Source organism: Schistocerca serialis, chromosome 3, assembly GCF_023864345.2.
Source record: "Schistocerca serialis cubense isolate TAMUIC-IGC-003099 chromosome 3, iqSchSeri2.2, whole genome shotgun sequence".
Classification (NCBI taxonomy): Eukaryota; Metazoa; Arthropoda; class Insecta; order Orthoptera; family Acrididae; genus Schistocerca; species Schistocerca serialis.
The window spans coordinates 981598678-981624254 of NC_064640.1; the positions used below are offsets into that span (position 1 = coordinate 981598678).

The 25577-nt window shown below is 44.2% G+C and overlaps 1 protein-coding gene across 3 annotated transcripts in view; it reads left to right on the forward strand.

Moving 5' to 3' along the window:
- LOC126471424 (zinc finger CCCH-type with G patch domain-containing protein) overlaps positions 1-25577 on the forward strand; it is a 176790-nt gene that overhangs the window by 38334 nt on the left and 112879 nt on the right. For all 3 annotated transcript variants that reach the window (XM_050099564.1, XM_050099565.1, XM_050099566.1), the window contains one exon: positions 20164-20298. In XM_050099564.1, the coding sequence (XP_049955521.1) occupies positions 20164-20298 (135 nt within the window). The remainder of the gene's footprint in view (positions 1-20163; positions 20299-25577) is intronic.

Genomic DNA, 25577 nt, shown 5'->3' on the forward strand with positions numbered 1-25577 from the left:
CCCATGGCAAGATCAGTCCAGTCATGAGTTTGACCTCTTTCCTGTTCAATTCCAGGATTACAGAGCTTCTTTTAAAACATGGTGTGGGCATCATTACCTTACCATGTTTTTTTTATGGACCTTGGTCCAATATTCTATTTGCTGTTTCCTGAGTCAGTTCCGTATTTCTAGTTTGATCATAGCCTTGGTGATTTTCAGGACAGGTTCCGGTTCAATAAATGGACTCATTGCCTCTATCCTGGCCAATCTGTTGACTTGTTCATTGCCACAGATCCCTTAGTGGCCAGGGACCCACACTAGGTTTACCCTATTGCTTCCCCCTACCTCCACCAGAGCCCTGTGGCATTCTGCAACAATCTTAGATCTTGTTGCAGGAGCTGCCAGTGATTTCAGGGTTGCCTGACTGTCTGAATAGATGCAGATTCTACGGTCATTGTAGCACCTGTGCATATTCTCCTCCACACATGCCCTGATTGCAGTAATTCCAGCTTGGAATACAGAGGCCAGTTTTCCTAGAGAGATGATGCCCTCCAGTCTTGGATGAACCTCCTATACTCCTGCCCCAACACCTTGGTCTGATTTTGACCCATCGGTGAACCAAACAATGTCCCCATATGGTGTCAAACTGTTTTTTCCCACTGCTCCCTGCTTCCAGTTATTATATTGTAAGGCTTGTTGAAGCAGTTGGGAGTTATTATATAGTCAGCAGGCATTTCCCCAGCCATTCCTATGTTTGCCTCACTCACTATGTTAGTGTGTGAATCTGGATATCCCAATGAGATCCAGTTTTTGCCAGTTTTAAGTCTGTATGCCCCAGTTCCTGCCTCCATCTTGACCCAAAGGTGTAGTGGAGGCATGTCCAGCATGGCTTCCATCCCAGCAGTTGGTGTGCAGGTAATTCTGCCTGTTATGGCTCAGCAGGCCAATCTATGCACCTTAGCAAGCTCCTTAGCTGCAACCTGCTCTTCCACCGCACTACAGCCCCATAGGAAATCCTAAGTCTAACCACTGTGGTGTATATCTAGTGCATACCTCTGGGGCTTAGGCCCCAGTTTTTACCAGAAGCCCTTCTGGTACTCACTAGAGTACTTTTTGACTTGGAGCAGATACTCTTAATGTGAGGGGTCCACGTTAGTTTCTCATCTAAGGTTACCCCTAGATATTTCACTATTCCCTTAACAGGTAGAGTTTCATTGAAGAGTTTTAGATTCCAACTTGAGTGTTGGATTTGCCTCTTGGTAAATGGTACCACAACAGTCTTCTTAGGATTAACCCTCAGATGCTGTTTAATGCACCAATTTTGCACCATGTCCAATCATCCTTGTGCCATATTTCTAACTGTCAGTAAATTTGCCAAGTATTACTATGACAAAGTCATCTGTGTAACCTTGACAGAAGCATTGTCTGGAATGTTGGTTTGAATGTAGAGGGGCCCTAATTAGCCTCCTCTCCCCAGTGTATACATTAACCAGTTTTTCCAATGTTTTGAGAATGGAAGAGGACAGACTGATTGGTCTCATATCCTTGGCCTTGCTATGATAAATTCTCCCTGGCTTTGGAATTAAGACAGCCTTCATTGCCCTCCTCAATGAGGTCATTCACCACTAGATTCCACAATAAAGGGGACAGAACTCCTCCTTGTGAGCAGCCTCTAGTAGTGTTAATTACCATCTTTTCATTCACCACGGTAGCCTCTACCTTCCTTCCACTAAGCATGGCCCTGGTCCACCTACATATAGTGGTCCCTCGGTCATGCACCTCTGCTGCCCTTACCATAGAGCCGAAGGTCGTGTTATTGAAGGCCCCCTCGATATCCAGGAAGATGCAGAGGGCTATTTCTTGGAAGTGAAGTGCTTTCCACACCCTCCCAGTGAGTTGGTGGAGAGCTGTCTCACATGATTTACCTGGTTGATATGCATGTTAGTTTGAATGTAGAGGGACCCCAATTAGCCTCCTCTCCCCAACGTATACATTAACCAGTTTTTCCAGGGTTTTGAGAATGGAAGAGGACAGACTGATTGGTCTCATATCCTTGGCCTTGCTATGATAAATTCTCCCTAGCTTTGGAATTAAGACAACCTTCACTGCCCTCCAAACATTAGGAATGATTCCTACTGCTAGTCTAACCCTGAATAACCTGCATAGGACTCTCATGAGATTCTCTCCTGCCTGTTGCAGGAGAGCCGGAAAAATTCCATCTGGGCCAGGTGACTTGAATGGTTGGAATGTTCCCACTGCCCATTGGATTTTATTAAAGTCCACACATTCCTTGGCTGATTCCCAGTCCTCTCTTCGAGTGCCTGAGAACCATTGTCTCCCCGGGATCACATTCTGGTCTGTGTTGTCTGGCAGAGCATATTGAGGAAAGTGAGTTTTGAGGAGCAGTTCCAACGTCTCATGTGCTGTCTTTGAATATTCCCCATTGATTGGTACTCTTCTGAGGATTCTGTGAAGTCTGGCTTGAGCAGCCGTGCTCTCCACTTCCTCACAGTATGCCTTCCAGGATGTCTTCTTTGCTTGTCTGATTGCAAGGTTGTAGTTGACAAGGGTTTCACGATATTTAGCCCATTGTCCTTCACGTCTCGCAGTCTTAAACAGTCTCGTACCTGTTTTCTTTGAATTTCCAAGTTATTAATTCACCAAGACACACTCCTATTTGTGCACTTCTTTATGATTGTGCAGTTGTCCTGATATGAGGTCACTATGGTGTAGGTAACAGCCTCTGCTACTTCCTCAAACTCTACTGGATTCCTTATCGAGGTTTTAATTTCGGATAAGCCTAAGCCAAGGTCCCTCCTATTTGCCTCCCAGTCAGTTTTTCTGGGATTCGTATAGGTCATGGTCTGTCTGATTCCCATTTCAACCTTGAATTTAATATACATGTGGCCCGATGGGGATGGCTCCAATAACACATGCCATTGTTTGACGTAGCTGCCCATCATCATGGAACCTAAAGTTATGTCAATTACTTCTTCCCTTCTGCTATTCCTGACTGTAGGTTCACTGCTCCTATTCAGGACCTCCAAGTTGTTAGCTAAAAGAAATTCAAGAAGGTACTCACCTCTACTGTCGGTGTCCTTGCTGCCCCAAACTAGGTTGTGGCCATTGGCGTCGCATCCCACCGGCAGTTGCTCACCTTGCCGATGGCAAGTCTCTACCAGTCTCCTCACTTCCAAAGGAGGAGGAGAGCTGTCTTCGTAAGGAAGGTATGCTGAGGCCAAAATAATTTCCCTTGTGAAACCTTCCTGACATTGCTGCATTGTAATGGTCACTAGATCCCTGGAGTGGAAATCCATCATAGGCATGAAAGAAATGCCATTTCTTACATAGATGCATGTTCTGGAGTTTCTTAGATCTCTAGCATAAATCAGCTTACCTCCAGTGCCACTGAGGCCCGATACACCCCCTTTATATAAGTAGGGTTCTTGTATCAGGGCCACGTCTACATCCTGTCCCCCCCAGGCAGTGGCTCAGGGCAGCAGAGGCCCCTTTACTGTGCTGCAGATTAATCTGCAGCACCCCCAGTCTCCGTCTTGCTGCCATTATTGCCCTTGAGATCATTGAGAACCCTGATGGTGACCTGCGAGAATCCTAAAAACAATTTCAGGTCTTGCTCTCGCATCACGTTCAGGGACTTCTCGCCGACCTCCACCACCAGGGTTCTTCCTTCCGGTACAACCTTCTGGTTGATCACTCTCCATTCTTCTATCGTTACTTTTGGGTTCTGAGCCCCTATTTCCTCGAACAGAGCCTTAGGAGAGAGATCCTTAAAGATCTTTGGTACCCCTATTGATACCTTTGTGGTCTTAAGAAGTTCCGCTGCTGTCTTGACCAGCAGCTTCGCCTCATCCCACGGGGATATCATGGGCACCTTGTCCTTAAGCCATTCCACTGTGAACACCCTCTCACAGACAAAAATGAGGGCACCACGATCTAGATAGAACCTCCTGAAATTGGGTCCTGGACCAGTGTGTCCCCCCCCCCCCCCCCCCCCCAATCTTTTCAAAGAGGGCCATCTGTACAGAGTCGTCCTGCTGCGAGGTGATGGCCACCAGTGGATAGCCTTCCTGGATAACTGTCATCTTAGAAACTGAGACTGCAGTACTATAGGTCTGTTTCCCTATTTCTTGCCTTGTTTTTTTCTGGGCTCCCTCCTCCAGGGAGGAGGGAGTCTTAGATTCCTCCCTTATCCTCTTGCTGCCTGTCTTCGACGTTGTGGGGATGTGTGTATCCCCTTCAACCGGAGACAGTTTTTTCTTGGGGGTCTTAGGCTCAAGTTCCTTTAATTCCCTCTACTTGTCTTTAGGAAGCCATTCTTTCTTTTCCTTTTTCCTCTGTTCCCTGAGTAGTTTCCTCGTATGACCCCCAGACAAGGCTTTAATCCTGATCTGGTCCAACTTCTTGGTTACAGTTCCCACTTCTGGCGCAGGTGTAGACCCTGATTCAGTAGTGAGTGGTCCTGACCCCGATGTTTGGGTGTCTGAAGTCTCAGTTTTCCCCTCGGTTTGTTTTTCTTTATTTTCTTTAATCATGTCCTTATTGGTCCCACAAGATTTGGGGATCTACATGGTCCACACCACGAATACCCCGCACAGTGTAAGGCTACTTACTCAGGGAGGTCACCCGGTATCCCTGAGGCTCCGTGTGCAACACATCTTCCCATGTGCCACACACCCCTCGACGTGGATCGCATCACACCTTGGGTTGGGAAAGCGAATTGGGTAGCACTAGGAGTGGATAGGGAAGACGGGACGTTGTGGGACACTCTTAGTCTGATCCATCGGTTGAGGCCTTTCCGGCAGTAGGTCCTCTACCTTCAGCATAGCTCTCAGCTTCACGCGGATACGCAAGCCTCTCCACCCGCATGGACAGTGCTTCGTCAAGGTTGTGTCCCCCGGAGAGGCTGGTGAAGTAACTGCAACACTTCTTTTTGCAAAGCTATAGGGATCAACACACGTGACTGTCCGCTGTCATTTTGAATGAGAATCACATTGTTCTGTACAGTGGGGCTATGCCAACATGCAAAGTATTGGCGCACAACAGAGTTCTTTATGCTATTCAGTGAGTGAGGCCAAGATGTGTGAATGTATGTTAGCCAAATGTTCAACTCTGAATCAGCTTCCGTGGCATGTGCAATTTTCCTGTAGTTCAGTGGAAAACACTGAAGTAATTCAGAATCCTGAGCATCGATGTGACAACAAGATGCAGCAGAAGTGTCAAAGTCTATATCAGGGCCAATCAGAAGATGTGAAAGTGCATTCGAATTACCATGTTGAGCCGTTGGATGATACACAGTCTCATACTGCTATTGAGACAACAACAAAGTCCATCTTTGCAATTTTTGGGCAGTTCATACAGGAACCGGTTTTGATGGATGAAATAATGACTGAAAAGGCAGTAGAATTTTCTGCAATACAAATAGTGGTGGAATTTGGTGACACAATACACAACCTCCCCCCCCCCCCCTCCCCCTCCCCATTGGTCTGGGGGGTTAGAATCGGCCCGAGGTATTACTGCATGTCGTAAGAGGTGACTAAAAGGAGGCTCACACATTTTGGCCTTTATGTGATGGTCCCCTGTAGGGTTTGACCTCCATTTTTCAAAATTTTCCAGAAGAGCTAGCCAATTGGGGTAGGGCGCCTTACATGGTGCATCATGTCCAACGTGCATTGAGATCTTTAGTCCACTTTCTCGTCGTTGCATTTCAGTCCCTCTCATTCTCCATCTCTTGGGCAAGGACACATTCCTGGGTGCGTTTTCCACCATACACTATGCAGTGTTGCTATCTGCGTCGACGATGACTATGGACTTTTTTGCACCTGATATCCAGCACGGTAGCCAGTCCGTTGTGGTGGGGCTGTCATGTACCCTGTTGGTTGTAGCGCCCTGACCACACAGGGATCAGTCACGAATGTTACTCGCTTGTGACAAGCTGGGGGACGTTTCTGTAACCATCACGCCCCATAAGAGCTTAAATATGGTCGGGGGTATCATATATCACAGGGACCTTCGTTTGCAGTCTGATGATGAGCTGCATGCCAATTTAGAGCGGCGAGGTGTACATTTCGTCCAGCATGTCCACCGGGGTCCGAGGGATAATCAGGTTGCCACCGGTGCCTTCATCTTGGCCTTCGAGGGTGATACATTGCCCAAGAATGTCAAGGTGATGGTCTACCACTGTGATGTAAAGCCCTATATCCCTCCCCCGATGTGGTGCCTTAAGTGCTGGAAGTTCAGCCATATGTCTTCCCGCTGTACTTCCAGTGTCACATGTCGAGATTGTGGATGCTCATCACATCCCAATACTCCATGTGCTCCACCTCCCATCTGTGTCAACCATGGAGAGCACCATTCGACTTGCTCGCCAGACTGCAGGATTCTCCAGAAAGAAGGGAAAATCATGGAGTTCAAGACCCTGGAATGACTGACATACACTTAGGCGAAGAGAAAATTTGATCGCCTGCATCCTGTATGTATGACATTATCTTATGCCGCCACTGCAACAGTTCTGGTACCATCAGCTCCACCAACCCCAGTCACCTCTCAGAGCTGGAAGACTACACCTGCCTCCTTGATGGTGAGGGGCATTTCCCTCCCTGTTGCTCCTGCACCATCTACTTTGGGAGCAACACCTCCCCAACCACCGGGGATGCCCGTCCTCACTTCTAAGCCAGAGAAGCATAGGTCTTCTTTGGCTTCTCTCGCTGGGAAGGGGTCCCTTGGGTCCCTCCCTTCCCAGGTTTCTGCTAGTGGGAAAGAAGATACCTGCCAGTGACTGAAGAGCTCAGAAGCAGCTGGTCATAGGGCTTCACGCTCATCCTCAGTCCCGGAGACTGAGCCAGTGAAGTCTTTCCAACCAGGGGAACCCAAGGAGCAGCAAGAGCAATCCAAAAGGAAGACCCCTAAGACCAAGGAAATTGCAGTGGCACCCATACCACCATTACCTACAGTCTCTGCATCTGAGGATGGGGTGGAGATTCTGGCATCCGCTGAGGACCTAGATCTCGCCAGACCCTCACACACATTAGATATAGACTGCTCAGGCAGTAAGTCGGTGGCAGCAGGTGACTCTGAGGCGCAAACTGCCTCATTGAATGTTCCATGTCTTCCCAGTCTCACGACAACGTCATCCTCCAGTGGAATTGCAGTGATTTTTTTCCATTGCCAGGCTGAGCTACGGCAACTGTTAAGCTTTACACCTGCAATCTGCATTGCCCTCCAGGAAACCTGGTTCCCGGCAATGTGGACCCCTGCCCTCCATGGCTAATAAGGGATATTACAGGAACCGTAATGACTATAATCAAGTGTCAGGTGGAGTTTGTGTTTATGTCCTAAACTCAGTCTATAGTGAACCTGTGCTCCTTCAAACCCCTCTTGAAGCTTTGGCTGTCAGAATAAGGATGACAGAAAATAACTGTCTGCAATGAAATCTCCCTCCAGATAGTGCAGTACCCCTGACTGTATTAGATGCACTGATTGATCAACTCCCTAAACCTTTTCTACTTTTGGGAGATTTGAATGCCCATAACCCCTTGTGGGGTGGCACTGTGCTTACTGGCCAAAGCAGAGATGTCGAAATTTTACTGTTTCAGTTTGACGTCTGCCTCTTAAATACTGGGGCCGCCACACTTTTTAGTGTGACTCAAGGTGGTTACTCGACCATTGATTTATCAATTTGCAGCCCAAGACTTCTCCCATCTATCCACTGGAGAGCACATCATGACCTGTGTGGTAGTGACCACTTGACCATCTTCCTGTCACTGCCCCAGCATCAGGCCTACGGATATCTGCCTAGATGGGCTTTAAACAAGGTGGACTGGGAAACTTTCACCTCTGCAGTCACCGTTGAATCTCCCCCACACAGTAACATTGATGTGATGGTTGAGCAGGTAACTACAACAATTGTTTCTGTGGCAGAAAACGCGATCCCTCACTCTTTAGGGTGCCCAAGGCGTAAGGCAGTCCCTTGGTGGTCGCCGGAAGTCGCTGAAGCAATTAAGGGGTGTCGGTGAGCTCTACTGCGGCATAAGCGGCACCCTTCCCTGGAGCACCTCATAGCCTTTAAACGGCTCTGTGCCCGCGTTCACCAACTTATCAGACGATGGAAGAAGGAGTGTTGGGAGAGATAAATCTCGACCATTGGGTGCCATACGTCACCTTCCCAAGTCTGGGCAAAGATCAAACTCCTTTTTGCATACCAGATCCCAACAGGTGTTCCCGATGTTACCATAAATGGCGTGTTATCTACCGACGCAAACGCTGTTACCGAGCACTTAATTGAGCACTTTGCTCGATCCTCTGCATTGGAGAATTACCCCCCAGCCTTTTGCACTCTCAAATGGCAGCTGGAAGGGAACGTCCTCTCATTTACTACAAGCCCCAGTGAATCCTATAATGCTCCATTTACAGAGTGGGAGCTCCAATGCCCTTGCACATTGCCCTGTCACAGCTCCTGGGTCTGATTGGATCCACAGCCAGATGATTAAACATCTCTCATCTGACTAAAGCGACATCTCCTCGTCATCTTCAACTGGATCTGGTGCGATGGTGTCTTTCCATCACAATGGCGGGAGAGCACCATCATTCCGGTGCTCAAACCCGGTGAAAACCTACTTGATGTGGATAGCTATCTGCCCATCAGCCTCACCAGCGTTCTTTGTAAGGTACTGGAGCATATGGTATGTCGGCGGTCGGATTGGGTCCTGGAGTCACGTGGCCTACTGGCTCCATGTCAGGTCATCTTCTGCCAGGGTCGCTCTACCATTGATAATCTTGTGTCCCTCGACTGTGCCATTGGAACAGCCTCTTCCAGATGCCAACATCTGGTTGCCATCTTTTTTGACGTACGTAAAGCATACGAAACCACCTGGCGACATTATATCCTTGCCACATTGTATGAGTGGGGTCTCTGGGGCCCGCTCTCGATCTTTATCCAAAACTTCCTGTCGTTCCGTACTTTCCGTGTCCAAGTTGGTGCCTCCCATAGTTCCATCCATATCCTGGAGAATGGAGTCCCACAGGGGTCTGTATTGAGTGTCTCTCTATTTTTAGTGGCTGTTATCGGTCTAGCAGCGGCTTCGGACCTTCTGTCTCATCTTCTCTGTATGCAGACGACTTCTGCTTTTCATAATGCTGCTCCAGTACTGTTGTTGCTGAATGTCACCTATAGGGAGCCATCCACAAGTTGCAGTCATGGGCTCTAGCCTACGGCTTCCAATTTTCAGCTGCAAAGTCATGCGTCATGCACTTCTGTCAGCGTCGTACCATTCATCTGGACCCAGAACTTTACCTTCATGATAATCCACTCACTGTAGTGGAGACATATCGATTCTGAAGACAGGTTTTCAACGCTCGATTGACTTGGCTTCTTCATCTTCGTCAGCTTAAGTAGAAGTGCTGGCAGCACCTCAATGCCCTCTGTTGCCTGAGCAACACCAATTGGGGTGAGATCGCTCTACACTGCTGCAGCTCTACAGAGCCCTTGACCAGTCCCGAATTGACTATGGGAGTGTGGTTTATGGTTCAGCAGTGCCCTCAGCTTTGCATTTACTCGACCCTGTGCACCACTGCAGCGTTCGACTAACGACAGGAGCTTTTAGGACGATTCTGGTGACCAACGTGCTGGTGGAGGCTAGGATCCCTCCTTTGCAGATCAGACGTGCACAACTGTTCACCAGTTATGCAGCACACATTTGTAGTTCTTCTGAACATCCAAATTGCAGTCTCCTTTTCCCACCCGCGGCAGTCCATCTCCCGCAGCGGCAGCCCAGGTCAGGGCTAACGATTGCGGTTCGCGTGCAGTCCCTTCTCTCCGAACTGGAGTCCTTCCCTTTACCACCTCTACTTGTGGTCCATTCACGTACGCCTCCATGGTGTACGCTTCGGCTGCAGCTTCATTTGGACCTTTCACATGGCTCTGATGCTCTCCGTTGTCACTTCCTCTCGATTCTTGACGTGTTCCGGGACTCAGCAACACCAGTACTGGAGCAGCATTATGAAATGCAGAAGTCATCTGCATACAGAGAAATAAGACGGAGGGCCTGACAGGTGCTGCTAGACCGATAATAGACACTAAAAATACAGAGACACTCAATACAGAGCCCTGTGGGACTCCATTCTCGTATATATGAATGGAACTATGGGAGGCACCAACTTGGACGCGGAAAGTACGGTGCAGGAAGTTTTGGATAAAAATGGAGAGCGGGCCCCGGAGACCCCACTCATACACCGACTGCTCAATGGCTGATGGTCACGTTGGCTTTGCCTACGTTCATGGCAGCCATATTGAACAGCATTCCTTACCCAATGGATACAGTGTATTCACTGCAGAGCTGGTGACCATTTCTCGTGCACTTCAATATCTCCGTTCATGCCCTGGGGAGCCTTTCCTTTTGTGTACTGACTAATTGAGCAGCCTGAAGACTATCAACCAGTGCTACCCTTGTCATCCTTTGGTAGCGTCCATCCAGGAGTCCATCTATGCTCTGGAATGGTCCAGTCGTTAAGTGATGTTTGTCTGGACCCCTGGTCACGTTGGAATCCCAGGAAATGAACTTGCTGACAGGCTGGCCAAACAGGCTACACGGAAACCAATTCTGGAGATCGGCATCCGTGCATCTGATCTGCATTCATTATTACACTGCAAGGTTTATCAGCTTTGGGAGACAGAATGGCAAAATTTCAGTACGCACAACAAACTGCGAGCCATTAAGGGGGACCATGAATGTGTGGTAGTCCTCGATGAGGGCCTCTCGCAGGGACTCCATGGTTCTCTGCCGGCTCCGCATTGGCCGTGCCTGGGCGACCCACGGCTATCTCCTGCACCGTGAAGACCCACCTCAGTGTCGGTGCGGCACCCGGTTGACAGTGGCACATATTCTTCTGCTCTGTCCTTCTTTGGCTGCCCTGCAACTTCATCTTCGTTTGCCAGACTCATTATCATTGATTTTAGCAGACAACGCCTCATCGGCTGATTTGGTTTTACGTTTCATCCGTGAGGGTGGGTTTTATCATTTGACCTGAATTTTAGCACATATCCATTGTCCCTCTGTGACCTCTACACTAGTGTTTTTAGAGTGGAGGTTTTAATGTGTTGCAAGGTGGCTAGCTTTTCCTTTTTATTTTTGTGGTCGGCCAGCCACTGTCATCTGCTTCCTTGTTTTACTCTCTTCTAACTGTTTCTTGCATCTGTCTGTTGTTTTCTTCTCTTCTTTTGTTCCTTTTAGTGTTCGTTGCCTTTCCTTCCTTCTTGTGATCTTTCCTTTCTTTCCGTTTTGTGTTATATGTCTCGTCTGTTTTATTCTCACACATGTGGCATTGTTTTATTAGGAACAAGGGACTGATGACCTCGTAGTTTGGTCCCTTCTCCCCTCTTTTAAACCAACCAATTAACCAACCAACCACAATACACAATAGCCAAAGCCTCTTTTTCAATTTGTGAATAGTTACACTGAGCTTTGGACAACACTTTTGATGTGAAAGCAATTGGCCTGTCTTTATCACCAATTCTTGCAAATGCACTGTACCGATTCCGTAAGAGGAAGCATCAACTTGCAATACAACTGGTTTTTCAGGATCGAAGTGAACTAAGCATCGATCACTGAGCAATGTATCTTTTAAGTTTTTGATAAGCTGTTTGGCACTCATCTGTCCAAACAAAGGGGACATTCTTGCGACGCAAGCGATGCAGTGGAGTTGCTATTTGTGCAGCATTCGGTATGAACCGAATGTAATAGTTCATTTTCCCTATGACTGATTGCAATTCTGTGACTTGCGAGAAACTGACAAATCTCATATGGCTAACAAATGCAATTGAAGAGGATGTACACCTTGGCTGTTTATGACATGACCAAGGTACTACAACTCAGGTTTAAAAATCACACTTGTCCAGTCTACACTTCAGTCCTGCATCAGATAACACACGAAACAAAGAACGTAAATTTGCAATATGTTCTTCAGGTGTATGACCTGCTATGACAGTATCGTCCAAATAGTTCAAACAGTTTGGCACCTGTGCAGTCACCTGTTCCAAATACCGTTGGAAAATGGTGGGTGCGGAAGCACTGTCAGAAGGCAAATGCAATTATTTAAACAAGCCTTAATGAGAAGTTACGACACACACTTTTTGAGATTCTTCATCGAGCGGTATGTGAAGATACGCGTTGCACAAATCAATTTTTGAAAAGTAGCATCCAGCACCTAATTTGTCCATGAGATCCTCTGGGTGTTGCAATGAATTAGTGTCAATGACAATTTGTGGGTTGACTGTTGACTTAAAGTCAACACAGAGGCGAATGCGACCTGAAGGTTTGGGGAGCAAAACCAGTGGACTTGCTCATTGACTAGCTGGTATGGGCGCAATAACTCCGCTATCTTGCAATTCCTTAAGTTCAGCAGCGACTGTTTCCCGTAATGCAATGGGAACGGTTCTGGCCTAGCAAAATTTCAGCGGAGCATTATTTTTGAGAGTAATATATGCAACAAAATTGCTAGCTGTGCCTAAACCTTCGGAAAAGTGTACCGGGAATTCTTTTAGCAAGCTAGCTGCACTGTCTTTTGCGTTGAATGCAGACTCTGGCGACACATTGTCCTAAATGTTAAAGTCAAACAAATCAAAAGAATCAAGACTAATTATGTTCTCACACTCATGTGATCATAGCACTGTAAAAGTCACTGTTCGCATATGTAAGCGATACGTGGCAGGCAAAGTACATGTTTCGAGAATGGGAATGTCTTGTCCATTATAAGCTGTCAGTTGCATGCTAGTTTTAGACAGATGTAGGGAACCTAACAGTTCATATGTGTGTCGATCAAGCAATGTGAGAGAGTGACTTGTGTCCAACTAAAATTCACACATTTCCCACAAATAAGTAAATGAACAAAAATTTCGTTTGACTGACTTATCACCAATGAAACTCCACTCTTGCTAGGTTTGCTAACACCTGTTGCAGACTTGGAACATACTGCATTAATGACATGGGCCTTGTGACGAGAATTTTGTGAGTGGGCTGAATTCTTATGTTTGTTCCATTGCAAACATACGGATTGCACACGTCCTTTCCTACCACAAGCGTAACACTGAGCCTGTGCGGAGGGGTAGTCTTGGCATTTGTGCCATGAATAACAATGAGGGCAAGACTTAATTTTTTTCACCTGTGTAGCAAACTGCTTACGCGGCGTGGGAGGTTGTTTACTCATCGTGGCTAGCGCATGCCGCGGGTGCGGAATGGGGTGATCGCAAGCAAGGGACTCAACTTGGCAAATAGCTGGCTGCCAACAAGGCACTGGAATCGTACTGATCTAGTATTTGCAATACCTGCTGAAATGATTGATTGGACTGTTTCAAAATCTGTTCTCTCTAGTTTGACATCAGGTACATTGTACATGATCACATCACACAACATAATATCTGAACAGAAAGCACGGTAAGCACATTTGAATTCCTTGCCCTACCCTGCAAATCTGTTACCCACTCGCAATAAGTTCGTTCTGACTGTTTTTTGGAATTGAAGAATTGATACCTAGCTGCTGCCACATTCTCTTGTTGGTCATAATAGTTGGTTAGCAAGTCGATATCATTGTCATACGCGAGTTCACCCAGAGTGGCATTAGGAAATAGTTTTTGAATTAATCTGAACACTGCACTTCCCACCGTGAATTATAGATAGGGAAGTTTCACAGTACCTGCAACATTGTGGGCTAGTAGACGTGCCCCAAATTGGTGTAACCACTCGAGCCATTCTTCTTCTTGTTCACAAAACTGTCGAAAAGGTGGTATAACAGCTGTAGTAGGTGGTGCTTGTTTTGTCGGGTGCGCAGCATTGACCAGTAGCTGCTGCACCGTGTTGAGTAGTATAGATATTTGCTGCATCTCAAACTGAAACATCTGCATTAGCTATGTGGCATCTAACGCTTGTGGCTGTAGCGTCTGAGCAGAGGGTGGGACAGGTGGCGTGGTCATGTTGGAAGACACAAATGCAGCAAACAGACAAAAATATGTACAAAGAAATTTTCTGACATGTCCACCTGAAAACACAAATTAGCAAAAATGACAGGGAACTGTTAAAGCAGTAAGCGCCCCTGCAAAGTAGGACAAGAGAGAAGTAAGGCACCTGCAAAAAAACTTTCCGCAGCCATCGGCACAGAGTTTGTTTGGAAGTCCTCGTCGCCAAAATGTTGAGTCCTCGACGCCAAATGTGGTGTCTGGCCCACTCGTCTCGTATAGGGTATGTAAAGGATGCTACATTCTCAGAATACTATACAACAATGCAATCAAATAACATTAAAAGTTTTATTTCAGTAGAGCAGATTTGACAATACTTAACTTGAATGTACTACATGTTGTCACAAACGATGGGTGACAGGCAATATAATTCAGAGTCCTTGGGTATATGAAATGTTTGACACACAGTTTATGGATCACTAATAACTGTTCTCTTAGCACTCTCTGCTAGACCGTGCTAATACTCTGTAAATCTGCCTACTAATGTCTGGCCGAGGCTGGCAGGAGCGGCGCTTATATTCTCTTCTTGCAGAGGTCGCTCCTGTCGTGGCGCGGTCCTTGTCAGTGGGCTATTGGCTGACGTCGCCTCACTGCCTTCTCTGGTCGTGCGTTCTTCCTCTTCGTTCTGGTGCTTGTGGTTATGCCAGAACATTATCCATTGTCGTTACACATTGGTTTAAAGTCGAACTAAATGTAGCAATTAAAATTCGTTCTTACGACAATTGAATGTGTGGAAATGGTTTAAAGTGAATCAAATAAATAAAAAATGCATTCTTATGATAAAATTGAAAACTCACTTTCAAAAATTTAGCTTCATTTGGATTTTATATCCAAAGAACACATTTGAATTTTTTTTCGTGTGCCACTTGTATGTTTCAGACTTGTGCAAATTGGTTAAAATTTTGAGAGAAGGTAGACAATTACATGTAATTAATAGTCATCCTGTTGTTTTGAGCTTTATATGTTGCCACACTATGAGCAACAAGGTTAGTAAGACAAAAAGATCTATTCTGGATCAGGTGTGACCCAAGTCACTAAATATCTAATTTGGTTGCCAAGCTACGGCAGTCTAATGTCAGAATTATGGTATGGTAAAAGAAGGGAACCAGAATGAAAAATGCTCCTATCATATTACAGAAAAAGACAAATATGTCTCGAACAGAGTTAGGGATGTAACTTTTCGACTAATCTGGAAGCTTCAAAGACATTTTAATCAAAACATCTTGATATAAATGTGCTTTTTTATGAGTTAATCCTACTTTCCCAGTGCAGTGAGATCTCTGTAACTGCATGGTGTTGGCACACCTGCATCTTGCAATTTATAGGCTAAAGTTCCTGATACTGTGCCCAAAATCCAGAAAAAGGCCAGCCGTGGTAAACAGTATGGCTGAAGAGCATACATGTGATAGCTAAAAAGTATTTCTGGGGGTAGATTAAAAGCATGACTATGTCAAGGTGTTTTGATTTAAATGTCTTTGAAGTTGCCAAATAAGTCAAAAAGCTAGTTCCCTTTTTCACATCCCTTATTCTTCCCAGAACATATTCGCCTTTTTTGTGCTATAATAGGAGCATTTATCATTCTGGTGTAGGTACAGATGTAGACCATGTGTAGGTGTACTAGGTTTGTCATTCAGTCAGTTGAAAACTTAATTTCATTATATTATAGCTTATTAGTAATGCCTGGAGTTTGTTGACATGTGATATTTCTTTCCTTATGCGCAGTACATTGTTAAATAGTACAAAAAATTCTGAATATTCTGATTATGGGCATATCCCAGTGAATGTACTACTCAACTGTTTGTCTAGAAGAGTGGTTACTCATCCCCCACCCCCCTCACTGGAATGACCCATGGTTGACTACTACTCTAATAAACTCCACAGTATCGAGGAGATAACTGCTGCATGGTGCTCTTCCTGCCATATTTCCCAGAAAGAATCCACACCATTGTATGTCACTTGCACATTGGTCATACAAAGACTAACCCACAGTTTTATTTTATCTACATCTACCTACTTAAATACTGTGCAAGTCACCTTACGGTGCATGGTGGAGAATACCCTGTACAACTACTATTCGTTTCTTTTCCTGTTCCACTCACATATAGAGTGAGGGAAAAATGACTGTCTATATGTCTCCATATGAGTCCTTATTTCTCGTATTTTATCTTTGTGGTCCTTGTGCAAAATGTATGTTGGCGGCAGTAGGATCATTCTGCAGTCAGCTTTAAATGCTGGTTCTCTAAATTTTCTCAGTACTGTTCCTAGAAAGGAACGTCACCTTCCCTCCAGGGATTCCTATTTGAGTTCCCAAACAGGCTCAGTAACATGTGTGTGTTGTTTGAACTTAACTGGTAACAAATCTACCAGCCTGCCTCTGAGTTGCTTCGATGTATTCCTTTAATCTGACCTGGTGTGGATCCAAAACACTCGAGCGATACTCTAGAATAAGTCACACTAGCATCCTAAAATTCTTCCAGTAACCCGAAGTCCACCATTTGCCTTACCTACCACTATTGTCACATGCTTGTTCCATTTCCTGTCATTTTGCGACATTACATCCAGATATTTAGATGACATTGTGTCAAGCAGGACACTAATAAAGCTGTATCCAAACATTATGGGTTTGTTTTTCCTACTCATCCACATTAACTTAAATTTTTCTACATTTAGAGCCAGCTGCCATTTGTCACACCAACTAGAAATTGTGTGTAAGTCATCTTGCATCTTCTTACAGTTGTTCATCATCGACACCTTCCCGCACACCACAGCATCATCAGCAAATGACTGCAGATTGCTGCTCACCTTGCCTGCCAGATCATTTATGTATATAGTAAATAATAGCAGTCCTATCATCCTTCCCTGCGGCATTGCTGACAATACCCCTGTCTCTGATGAACACTCACCATCAATGACAACATACTGGGTTCTAGTACTTAAGAAGTCTTGGAACTACTACGTATCTGGAAATGTATTCTGTATGCTTGTGCCTTCACTGATGTCTGCGGTGGAGTACTGTGTCAAATGCTTTTCAGAAATCTGTGAATATGAAATCTGCCTGTTGCTCTTTGTTCATAGTTCACAGTATATCATGTGAGAAAGAGCAATCTGAGTTTCACACATGCAATGCTTTTTAAAACCACACTGATTCATGGACATAAGGTTTTCGGTCTCCAGAAAATTTAATATATTCGAACTCAGAATATGTTCTAGAATTCTGCAGCAATCTGAAGTTCAGGATATTGGTCTGTGATTTTGCAGGACTGCTCTTGTTCCCTCCTTATATACAGGAGTCTTTTTCCAGTTTCCTGGGAGTTTGTGGTGGGTGAGAGATTTGCGATAAATGCAAGCTAAGTAAGGCGCCAGTGCCATAGGCTACTCTTTGTAAAACTGAATTGGTATCAAAATGTTTCAATTGGCTCTAAGCACTATGGGACTGAACATCTGAGGTCATCTGTCCCCTAGACTTAGAACTACTTAAACCTAACTAACCTAAGGACATCACATCATGCCCGAGGCAGGATTCGAACCTGCGACTGTAGCAGCAGTGCGGTTCCGGACTGAAGTGCCTAGAACCACTCAGCCACAGCTGCCGGTGAATTCGTATCATATCTGGACCTGGCAGCTTATTTGTTTCAACTCTTTCAATTGTTTTTCTACGCCAGAGTGCTTATTACTTTGTCATCAACACAGGACTCTGTGCAATGATCAAATTATGGTATGTTTCTACAATTCTCCTGCATGAATGATTTCTTAAGTGCAGAATTTAAAAACTCCAGCTTTCGTTTTGCTGTATTCAACTACCACAGCCGACTGGTCAGTGAGTTGAGAGAGACCAGAATTTTCTTAGGTTCTCAGCCAGATCTTTAGCTAAGGTATGACAGTGGTAGCTGTTGTACGCTTCACACAGAGATCTTTTCGCAGGTGCACAAATCTCTTCTAACCTATTCCTATCGCCATCTGTGTGTTCTCTTTTGTATCAAGAGTGCAATAGCCTCTGCTTCCTCAACATTTTCCGAATTTTATTGCTAAGCTATGGTGGTTTTTTCCCATCCTTAATGCACTTACTAGGCACATACTTATCCAGAGCACGATTTACTGTCTGTTTAAACTTGGCCCACAATTCCTCTATGTTCATTATACTGGAAGTAAATGATTGCATTTCATTGTAAGATGCTAACAACTACTTATCTGCTCTTTCTAGTAGAAGCACACCCTTAGGCTTCTTGACTGATTTATTAACTTTTGTAACCATAGCCGCTATGATGACATCTTGATCACTAATCCCCGTCTCAATACTGATGCCATCCATAAGGTCCAGCTTGTTTGTAGCTACTAGGTCTAAGATATTTCCATGTGTACGGGCTGCTGGACTAGCTGCTCAAGGCACTTTTCAGAAAATGAGTTCACAAATACTTCACAAGACTATCTGTCTGCAGTGAATCTGTATTCTATACACTCTACTCCATACTCAGTAGGTTAAAGTCACCTCCAACTAGTATTACATGACCTGGGTATCTACACGCTACCAACCATAGACTTTCTTTGAATGACTTTAGAACTGTCACTGTGGAATTTAATGTAACGAGTCTCCTCCACATCGTAAATGTGGAGCATTACAGACAGTAGCTCATATCTTTGGGGGGGGGGGGGAGGGTTGTCCCCTCTTTCTGACCTTCCTGTGTATGAAAAGAGTTTGATCTGGGGTATGATGTTCACCAAGCACTTGGTTACTTTACATGTTTATTGTTTGGGATCAGTGATGAGTGGGATTTTTTGGGGGGGGGGGCCGATAAAACATTTAGGGCATATTAATGCATTAATAAAAAGTAGTGGAAATCATAAACATATAAACAACATACTTAATCTTAGTTAATTAGATAAAACTAATATCGCAACAATATTAAGTTGCGCCAGTCATGACAACACAGTAAACATGATCTGTTTGTTTCTGTAATATTGCAGCATCATTGGTAAAATTTTGCATTACCCACCACTGACCCTAACAGTGTGAAATCAGTAGCTATGCTCAATTCTGATGAAGAAATCAGGTGAGTCAATCTTGAATTTATGCAGCAGTTAAATAAATGATTACTCTATGCAGGGATCATCTCGGCAACTGTCTGAAGTTGTGAAATTAGGGAAGATATGAGCCAGATTGGTCTACCAGGCTTTTCCTGGATATGATTACATTCTTCCACTGTTGTGGCACTTCATTGGATCTCAGAGTAATTTGGTACGAGACAAGAGTATGAGGAATATTCTATTTCAGATTATGTTTCTGAACCTCTGTGTCCATGGAGTGATTCAAGATATTTAGAATACCAATGAATATGTTCAGTCATAAAATTGATGCTTTTGTTCTGTTGCACATCAGAGCAATGCATAGCCAAAATGATGATGAAACTTATGCAATGCCCAGATTAATTTTTGGAGGCTGCAGTGTAATACAATATGCCATCACATTGCTCAGTAGTAGATTTCTGTGGCCTAAAAAAAGCCTGTATCGGAATAATTTGTTATTGGGGAGAAACGACTAGTTGCAAATAATAATTAAGTAACCAATAACTCAGTTGTATTGTCCTCTTTCCAACCAATAACTCATATGGAAGGTATTTAGTGACAAAAGTATGGTAGTTTCTCAAAATGCAGAGACTTCTGTTTAACATTACCATGTTTTAGCTGAAGAACTTTTATTGTGCAGTGAGGTTGTCTGTCTTCTGTTGACAGTTTGGTGTATGTTTTAAAATTTTGTATTTTATCAGAGTTTGTCTAAACAAGTGGGTGCCAAGAAAGATTTCATTTAATCTGTGTTCCGGCTGATGCACTGTGTCTTTTCTGTTAAGAGCAGCTGTGATCAGCTAGAAACAAGTATCTATTGTAATGTTTCTCTTTATTATGCTTCCTCCTTTCTCTTTCTTCTTGTGTGGGCATAATAAAACAAATATATTTATTGTATTTTACCTGTAACTTGTACTATATTCCAGTTTTTATGTATAAATATATTAACTTACCATTTGTTCAGTATTTCTTAGCCTTTTTGAATTGGTTTTGTGTCATTTTAACCTGACACAAAGATTTCCTTTTTGTTTTTCTTTCTATGTATTTCTCGTACCAATTTCCACATCTGTATGCTCTTTACTAATGAATGTATGCGTTTACAGGAAGATTTCCGGTCTCTTGAGGGCCTGAAATGTCAGGCACCATATAATCATGCATGGGGCAGCTGTAGTTACCATAATGCGATTATATCTGGAGTTGAAAGTATGGAGGACACTAATTCAATAGATGCAATTCAGGTGAGATACTAATTTATTTATTGGAAATCATGTTGTGTACAGTAGCTAAATTTCATATAACAATGTTACTTTGCTTAACATGACTACTTGTGTTATTATCCTTGACAAAAGTTTATTTTGTTATAAAGTGATCAGATTCACCTGCAAAATTTAAAAATGGGCTCATAAATGAGAGGCAACACTTACTACTGAAATCAGGCTTTTCATACAGACACAGCACAAAGCACAGAAGAAGCTGAAACAGGGAGCATTGCTATTTATACATAACTTTAAAGTCTATAGATCCAACAAACATTATGTTAACATGAAGGCCCCGAAAATTATATTGTCAGGAGCTGGGAATGTAATGTCACTAATCAGTGGCCACACAGTGTGATGCACAATTTGCTGCATTCCACCGTATCCTGAGGAAACAATAAACTGCTGTTTCAAAGTCGACAGCAGTATCCTGACTCTGGATCTAGTCAAAGACACTTCAAATGATGGTACTGTACCATCTACCCATTGTCTTACCCTGAGATATTCAAATACATTCACAAGCAGTGAAGCTTCATAGTTGTCAAGCACTTGTTCGCATGTTTTGCTTGGTAGTCCTCAGTCGTGATCTGTGCCTCAGAACTGTAATATATTAGCACTGTATCTCTGCACTTTCATCTTTTTGGTGCAGGATCATAGTCCTAGGATAGTCCTAGGCTTTGCGTGTGAAGTACAACACTTGGCACAAGATTCATACTGGGTCAAAGTAGTTCTTTAGTAATTTTTCTCATAGCCTGACATTCCCCACAGACTTAAAAATCTCTACCAAATCACAAGGACATTATGTTAGTGGAGGGTAGTTGCTGTAATGAAGCTCCTGGTCCTTACCTGGCACATACAAAGTTTATGTATGGGCCAGTTGTCTTCCAGCTTCATTTATTGTGATGAGCTGTTTCATGTAATCGTTCCAAGTATTGTCAACCTGAAATAAAAATGGATGTCAATTGTTTTCCTTCAGCTTTGTCACCAAGAGGCAGAAAGAACAGCATGAGACCTGTAGTACCTTGTTTTGATGTGTTTTATGAATGTCTCAACATGTGGTATCTTGGTATCATATTCTAGTCTCTCTGTTCAGTGTTAATATTGTGACGAGCTGAGATGCATGTAGTTGTGGTGTGGGGGTTAGCATCCCTGGCTGGCGTGTTGTGGGTCACCAGTTCAAACCTAACCATTAGAAATTATTTGTTACTTATTATCTATTATTTCTGGAAGATTCTTGAAATATGTTATGTTTGTGTATTCTGGAATATTAGATACTTGTACAATTAGCGTCGTTCTCCGTCCAGGATGTCAGTTCTGTTCTGGTTGAATGATGGTATTGGTAATAAACATGCTTACTGTACTAAGTTTTGAACTTCATTGATGACTCTGCCTTCAAATTTGGACTTGATTGTGGTTTGGATGGGACAATATATATGGAAACATAATGATAAAATGTTTCATAAGGTCATTTGTCTATGGGTGATAGGACTTTGTCAGCCTATGTGCAAAACTGCACTGTGAAATTACCTTTAGCAATAGTCTTTACTGAAAAACTTTTCTGCAATAATTACATGTGGGTGTTGAAGTAGGCCTTCCACAAATAATGTCACAATATCCGGATTTTCAGCTGGTAACAACATAACAGGCAGCACAATCAAAGCACACTATTGCCCATTGATTTACATTTGTTGCATTTAGAAACCTAACCCAAGAGGATAATTCCAATTCAGTGGAAAGGTGATACTCTAGGCAGTAATTAAGTCACATACCTCTGCTACAGTTATTTCCCAGAGTAACTTGTATATTACCTTATAGCTGTTAGTCTTGCTGCTGAATTTTGTTTGATCATGTGAGCGGTAGTGTCCAGAGATAAACACTAGTGGTCTGAAGTCTTCTGGCTTCTATCAGTACAGAGGTAGGGAACCAAGATATAAAGGAAAAAAGTTTACATACTGTTATTTTCAGATTCAGAATGTGAAATACTTTACACAGAGCATGAGAATTCCTGCATAATATTAAAATTAATTGATTGAACACATTCAGCAGTGCAAAACAGATATGCTGGTTTCCGAACTATCAACAATTCTTGAGAGAGTATTCCAAAAATGCTCTGTATCATTCATGTTTGGGAATCTAGCTGTCAGCCTCATGTGCTGAGTTATTTGATGTGGTATTGAAGATATTCATTTGTAAGGGGCACACACACACACACACACACACACACACACACACACACACACACACACACACCAACGCTGCCTTGCTCAAAATCACCACTTCCATGGATTACTTGATGATATGTTAACAAACCAAATCAAAACAAATCTACTGTTACAAAGACTCATCTATGAAGAGAAGGGCTCTCTATTGATGTACGTGTACATGTCGGCATGCTCACTACTAATAGTCTTTACTTTATTATCAGAGGTGAGCTGTACACAGGTGACTCGTAATACCTCCCATTCTTAAAGCCTCCTGCATACATAACTGCAGCAAAGTCATGCTGTTGTAACTCACAACATAAATAACATTGCAGCACATCAGTCAGTTGGCAGTTCAAGATTGATACTAATGTTCCAAACGTAGTACACAGTCCAAAAGAACAAGCCACAAGCATAATTCAGCAGAGATGAGTCCATGCACAATACTGTGAGTGATGACAAAACAGGCCGAGTGACTTACGGTGGCTACATAAATAGATAACCATAGTGAGGCCTGGCACAGGTGGCACTACAGGGGTGCATGTGCAGACGTCCTGCACAGAAGATTTGCAGTGGTGTCTTTCTCTGGTGGCTGAGCCCCTTGATAGCAGAAGTGGAAAAAAGACACAAGTCATAACTGTGGCCGGCCAGTGGTTGCAGTATGATGGCTTTTGATGCCCACCACAGAAGAGTTGGTGGTACCGTGGGTTACCAGAGTCCTAACACCGTACAGGGATGAAGGGTAACATTCTGTGGCAGGATGCTGAGAGGTGTGCCAGACAAGATCGATGTCCGTACAAGCTTCAGAGGGGCATGCAGGGTTAACCAGCTCCCAGTCACCCCACATGGTGAGAGAGTTATCGCTAGAAGGAGCTTATGTGGTGACAGCATCTGGGTCATAAGCAACGTAGAGGAGGGCACTGCATTTCTACATCTGATTCTAAGGGTTGAGAGCACTCCAGATGGAGGTGCTGCTCGGGAAGGTCTGACGGTGGTTCATGCTGTGACTCCACTGACATCTGGTCTGCAGTAGGTGGCCTAGAAAAGGAGAGTGATGAGTGCACGGCTGGGGGCAACATGCTGATTGAAGAGAAGGGGTTAAGAAAGGCTCCAGAGCTGGGGCAGGAAAAAAAGGAGATGGGGAAGGAGATAAATGTCATGTGGTGTCACTGCGAGGAGTGTCTTAGAGCGTGATTGCCGACGGAGGTGGGTTACCACCCTGCCACAGCTGGTTTTCGTGATGAGTCACCATCCTGTTATCCACATCCAAGGTGAACAAATGGTGGCCCCATTGCTGCTGGATGGCCATCAGGACCAGTTTTTCCTGACACACAAAACTCAGTGCCCATACCCAGGTGTCCATCGTGAAGGTTGGAGATGGTGGAGTGAGTGGCACAGTTGCTGTCGGCAGCAGGAGGTGTAGGAGAATGCATGGGTGGTGACAGTGGAGGAGCTCTGCTGGATTCTTCTCCCCAACTGTTGTAGCTCTGTATGAACTCATAAAAAAGGTTAAAGCATCATCTGTAGACGATTTGTCAACATATTTCTTCATGTGGGTTTTGAAAGGCAGAAAAGTGTCTTAGCATCCCCATTGGACTGAAGGGTGGAAAGGTGATGGTGTGATGTGTTGAATGCCATTCTGGTAGCAGAAAGTGTCAGAAAACTGCACCCCTATGCCTTTTATCTGACAAAATCATGCAGGGGAGGCTCTCCATGGTGAAAATTCAAGTTAGTACCTTAATAATGGCCTTCAGACTGGTGGAACAGCAGTTAACAATGTAGGGAAATCTGGGATAAGTATTGATGACTATTAACTAGGTGGTGTCCAGAAAGGGGCCAGTCAAATCATGGTGAATCCTCTCCCAAGCCTGCAAGAGCACAAGCCAGGCAAGAAAGACTGGGGAGGTGCTTCCCGCTATGCTTCACATTTAGACAGCTCCAGACAAACTGCTGAATTTGCCTGTGAATTTCATTCCAGTAGACAAAGCGTCTGGCTAATATCTCGGTAACTCGGTGCAAGATACATCCCAATGTCCATGGTGCAGGAGAAATTGAATATCTGGTCGAAGGGGTTCACGAAGGACCACCTGTGGAGAGTTTTGGTGTGTTGTTAACAAAACGATGTCATTCACAAGAATGAGCTTATGATGGAGGTGAAAATAGTGCTTTCGGAGGTTAGTGTTCCAACCAGGGATCCGGTCTGACCATCCCTGCAGAATCTTAACGATGCATGGCACCTGCAATTTGTGAGCTGTTGGTGGGAAAGTGGTCCGTGACTTGTTGGTCCTCATCATTTAATTTGAAACAATGGGTCTTCTGTTAATCAAATGCTGGATCAGGGTATTTAGTAGGTGGGACAGGGCATTTGCATTCTGAATAGTGTTTTGGAAGTGTATCTCATAGTTATATCTGCTGAGAAAATCAGCCCATCACTAGAGCTGGCGGACTACTGAATTGCACGGGTTAGAGGGCGGGTCAAAGAGTGATGTTAAAGGCTCATGAGCAGTGATTAAATGGAACTTGGTTCCATAGAGAAAAACCTGAAACTGTTTTAATGCAGAAATGATCACAAGCGCTTCCTTTTCAATCTGGGAACTCTTCTTCTGGGTGGTGTTTAGTGTTTTTGGAACATAAGCTTGACTGTTCAGAGCCATCGGCATTATTGTGTACTAATACAGCACCCCAGCCCCTTACAGACACGTCAGCAGCTTCCACCGGCTGCCTCCCCGGCTGGAAAGTGGCGATGCAAGACACAGATAGTAAGGCCTATCTGAGGATCTGGAATGCCTGTTCATAGTCTGTTGACCAGGAAAATAAGACGCATTTGATCATAAAGCTGTTCAGCAGGTATGCAATCTCTGTAGCATTGGGAATGGATTTACTATAATAAGGGATTTTTCCAAGGAAAGATTGTAGTTCCTTCAAGTTGGAAGGGTGGAGGAGGACTGTCATCACTTCCACGCACTTCTTTGTAGGCTGAATTCCCTCATGAGAAATGATGTGGCTGAGGTATTCCACTGACAGTTGAAAGAATAAGTAGATTACATTTGAGGCCAATAG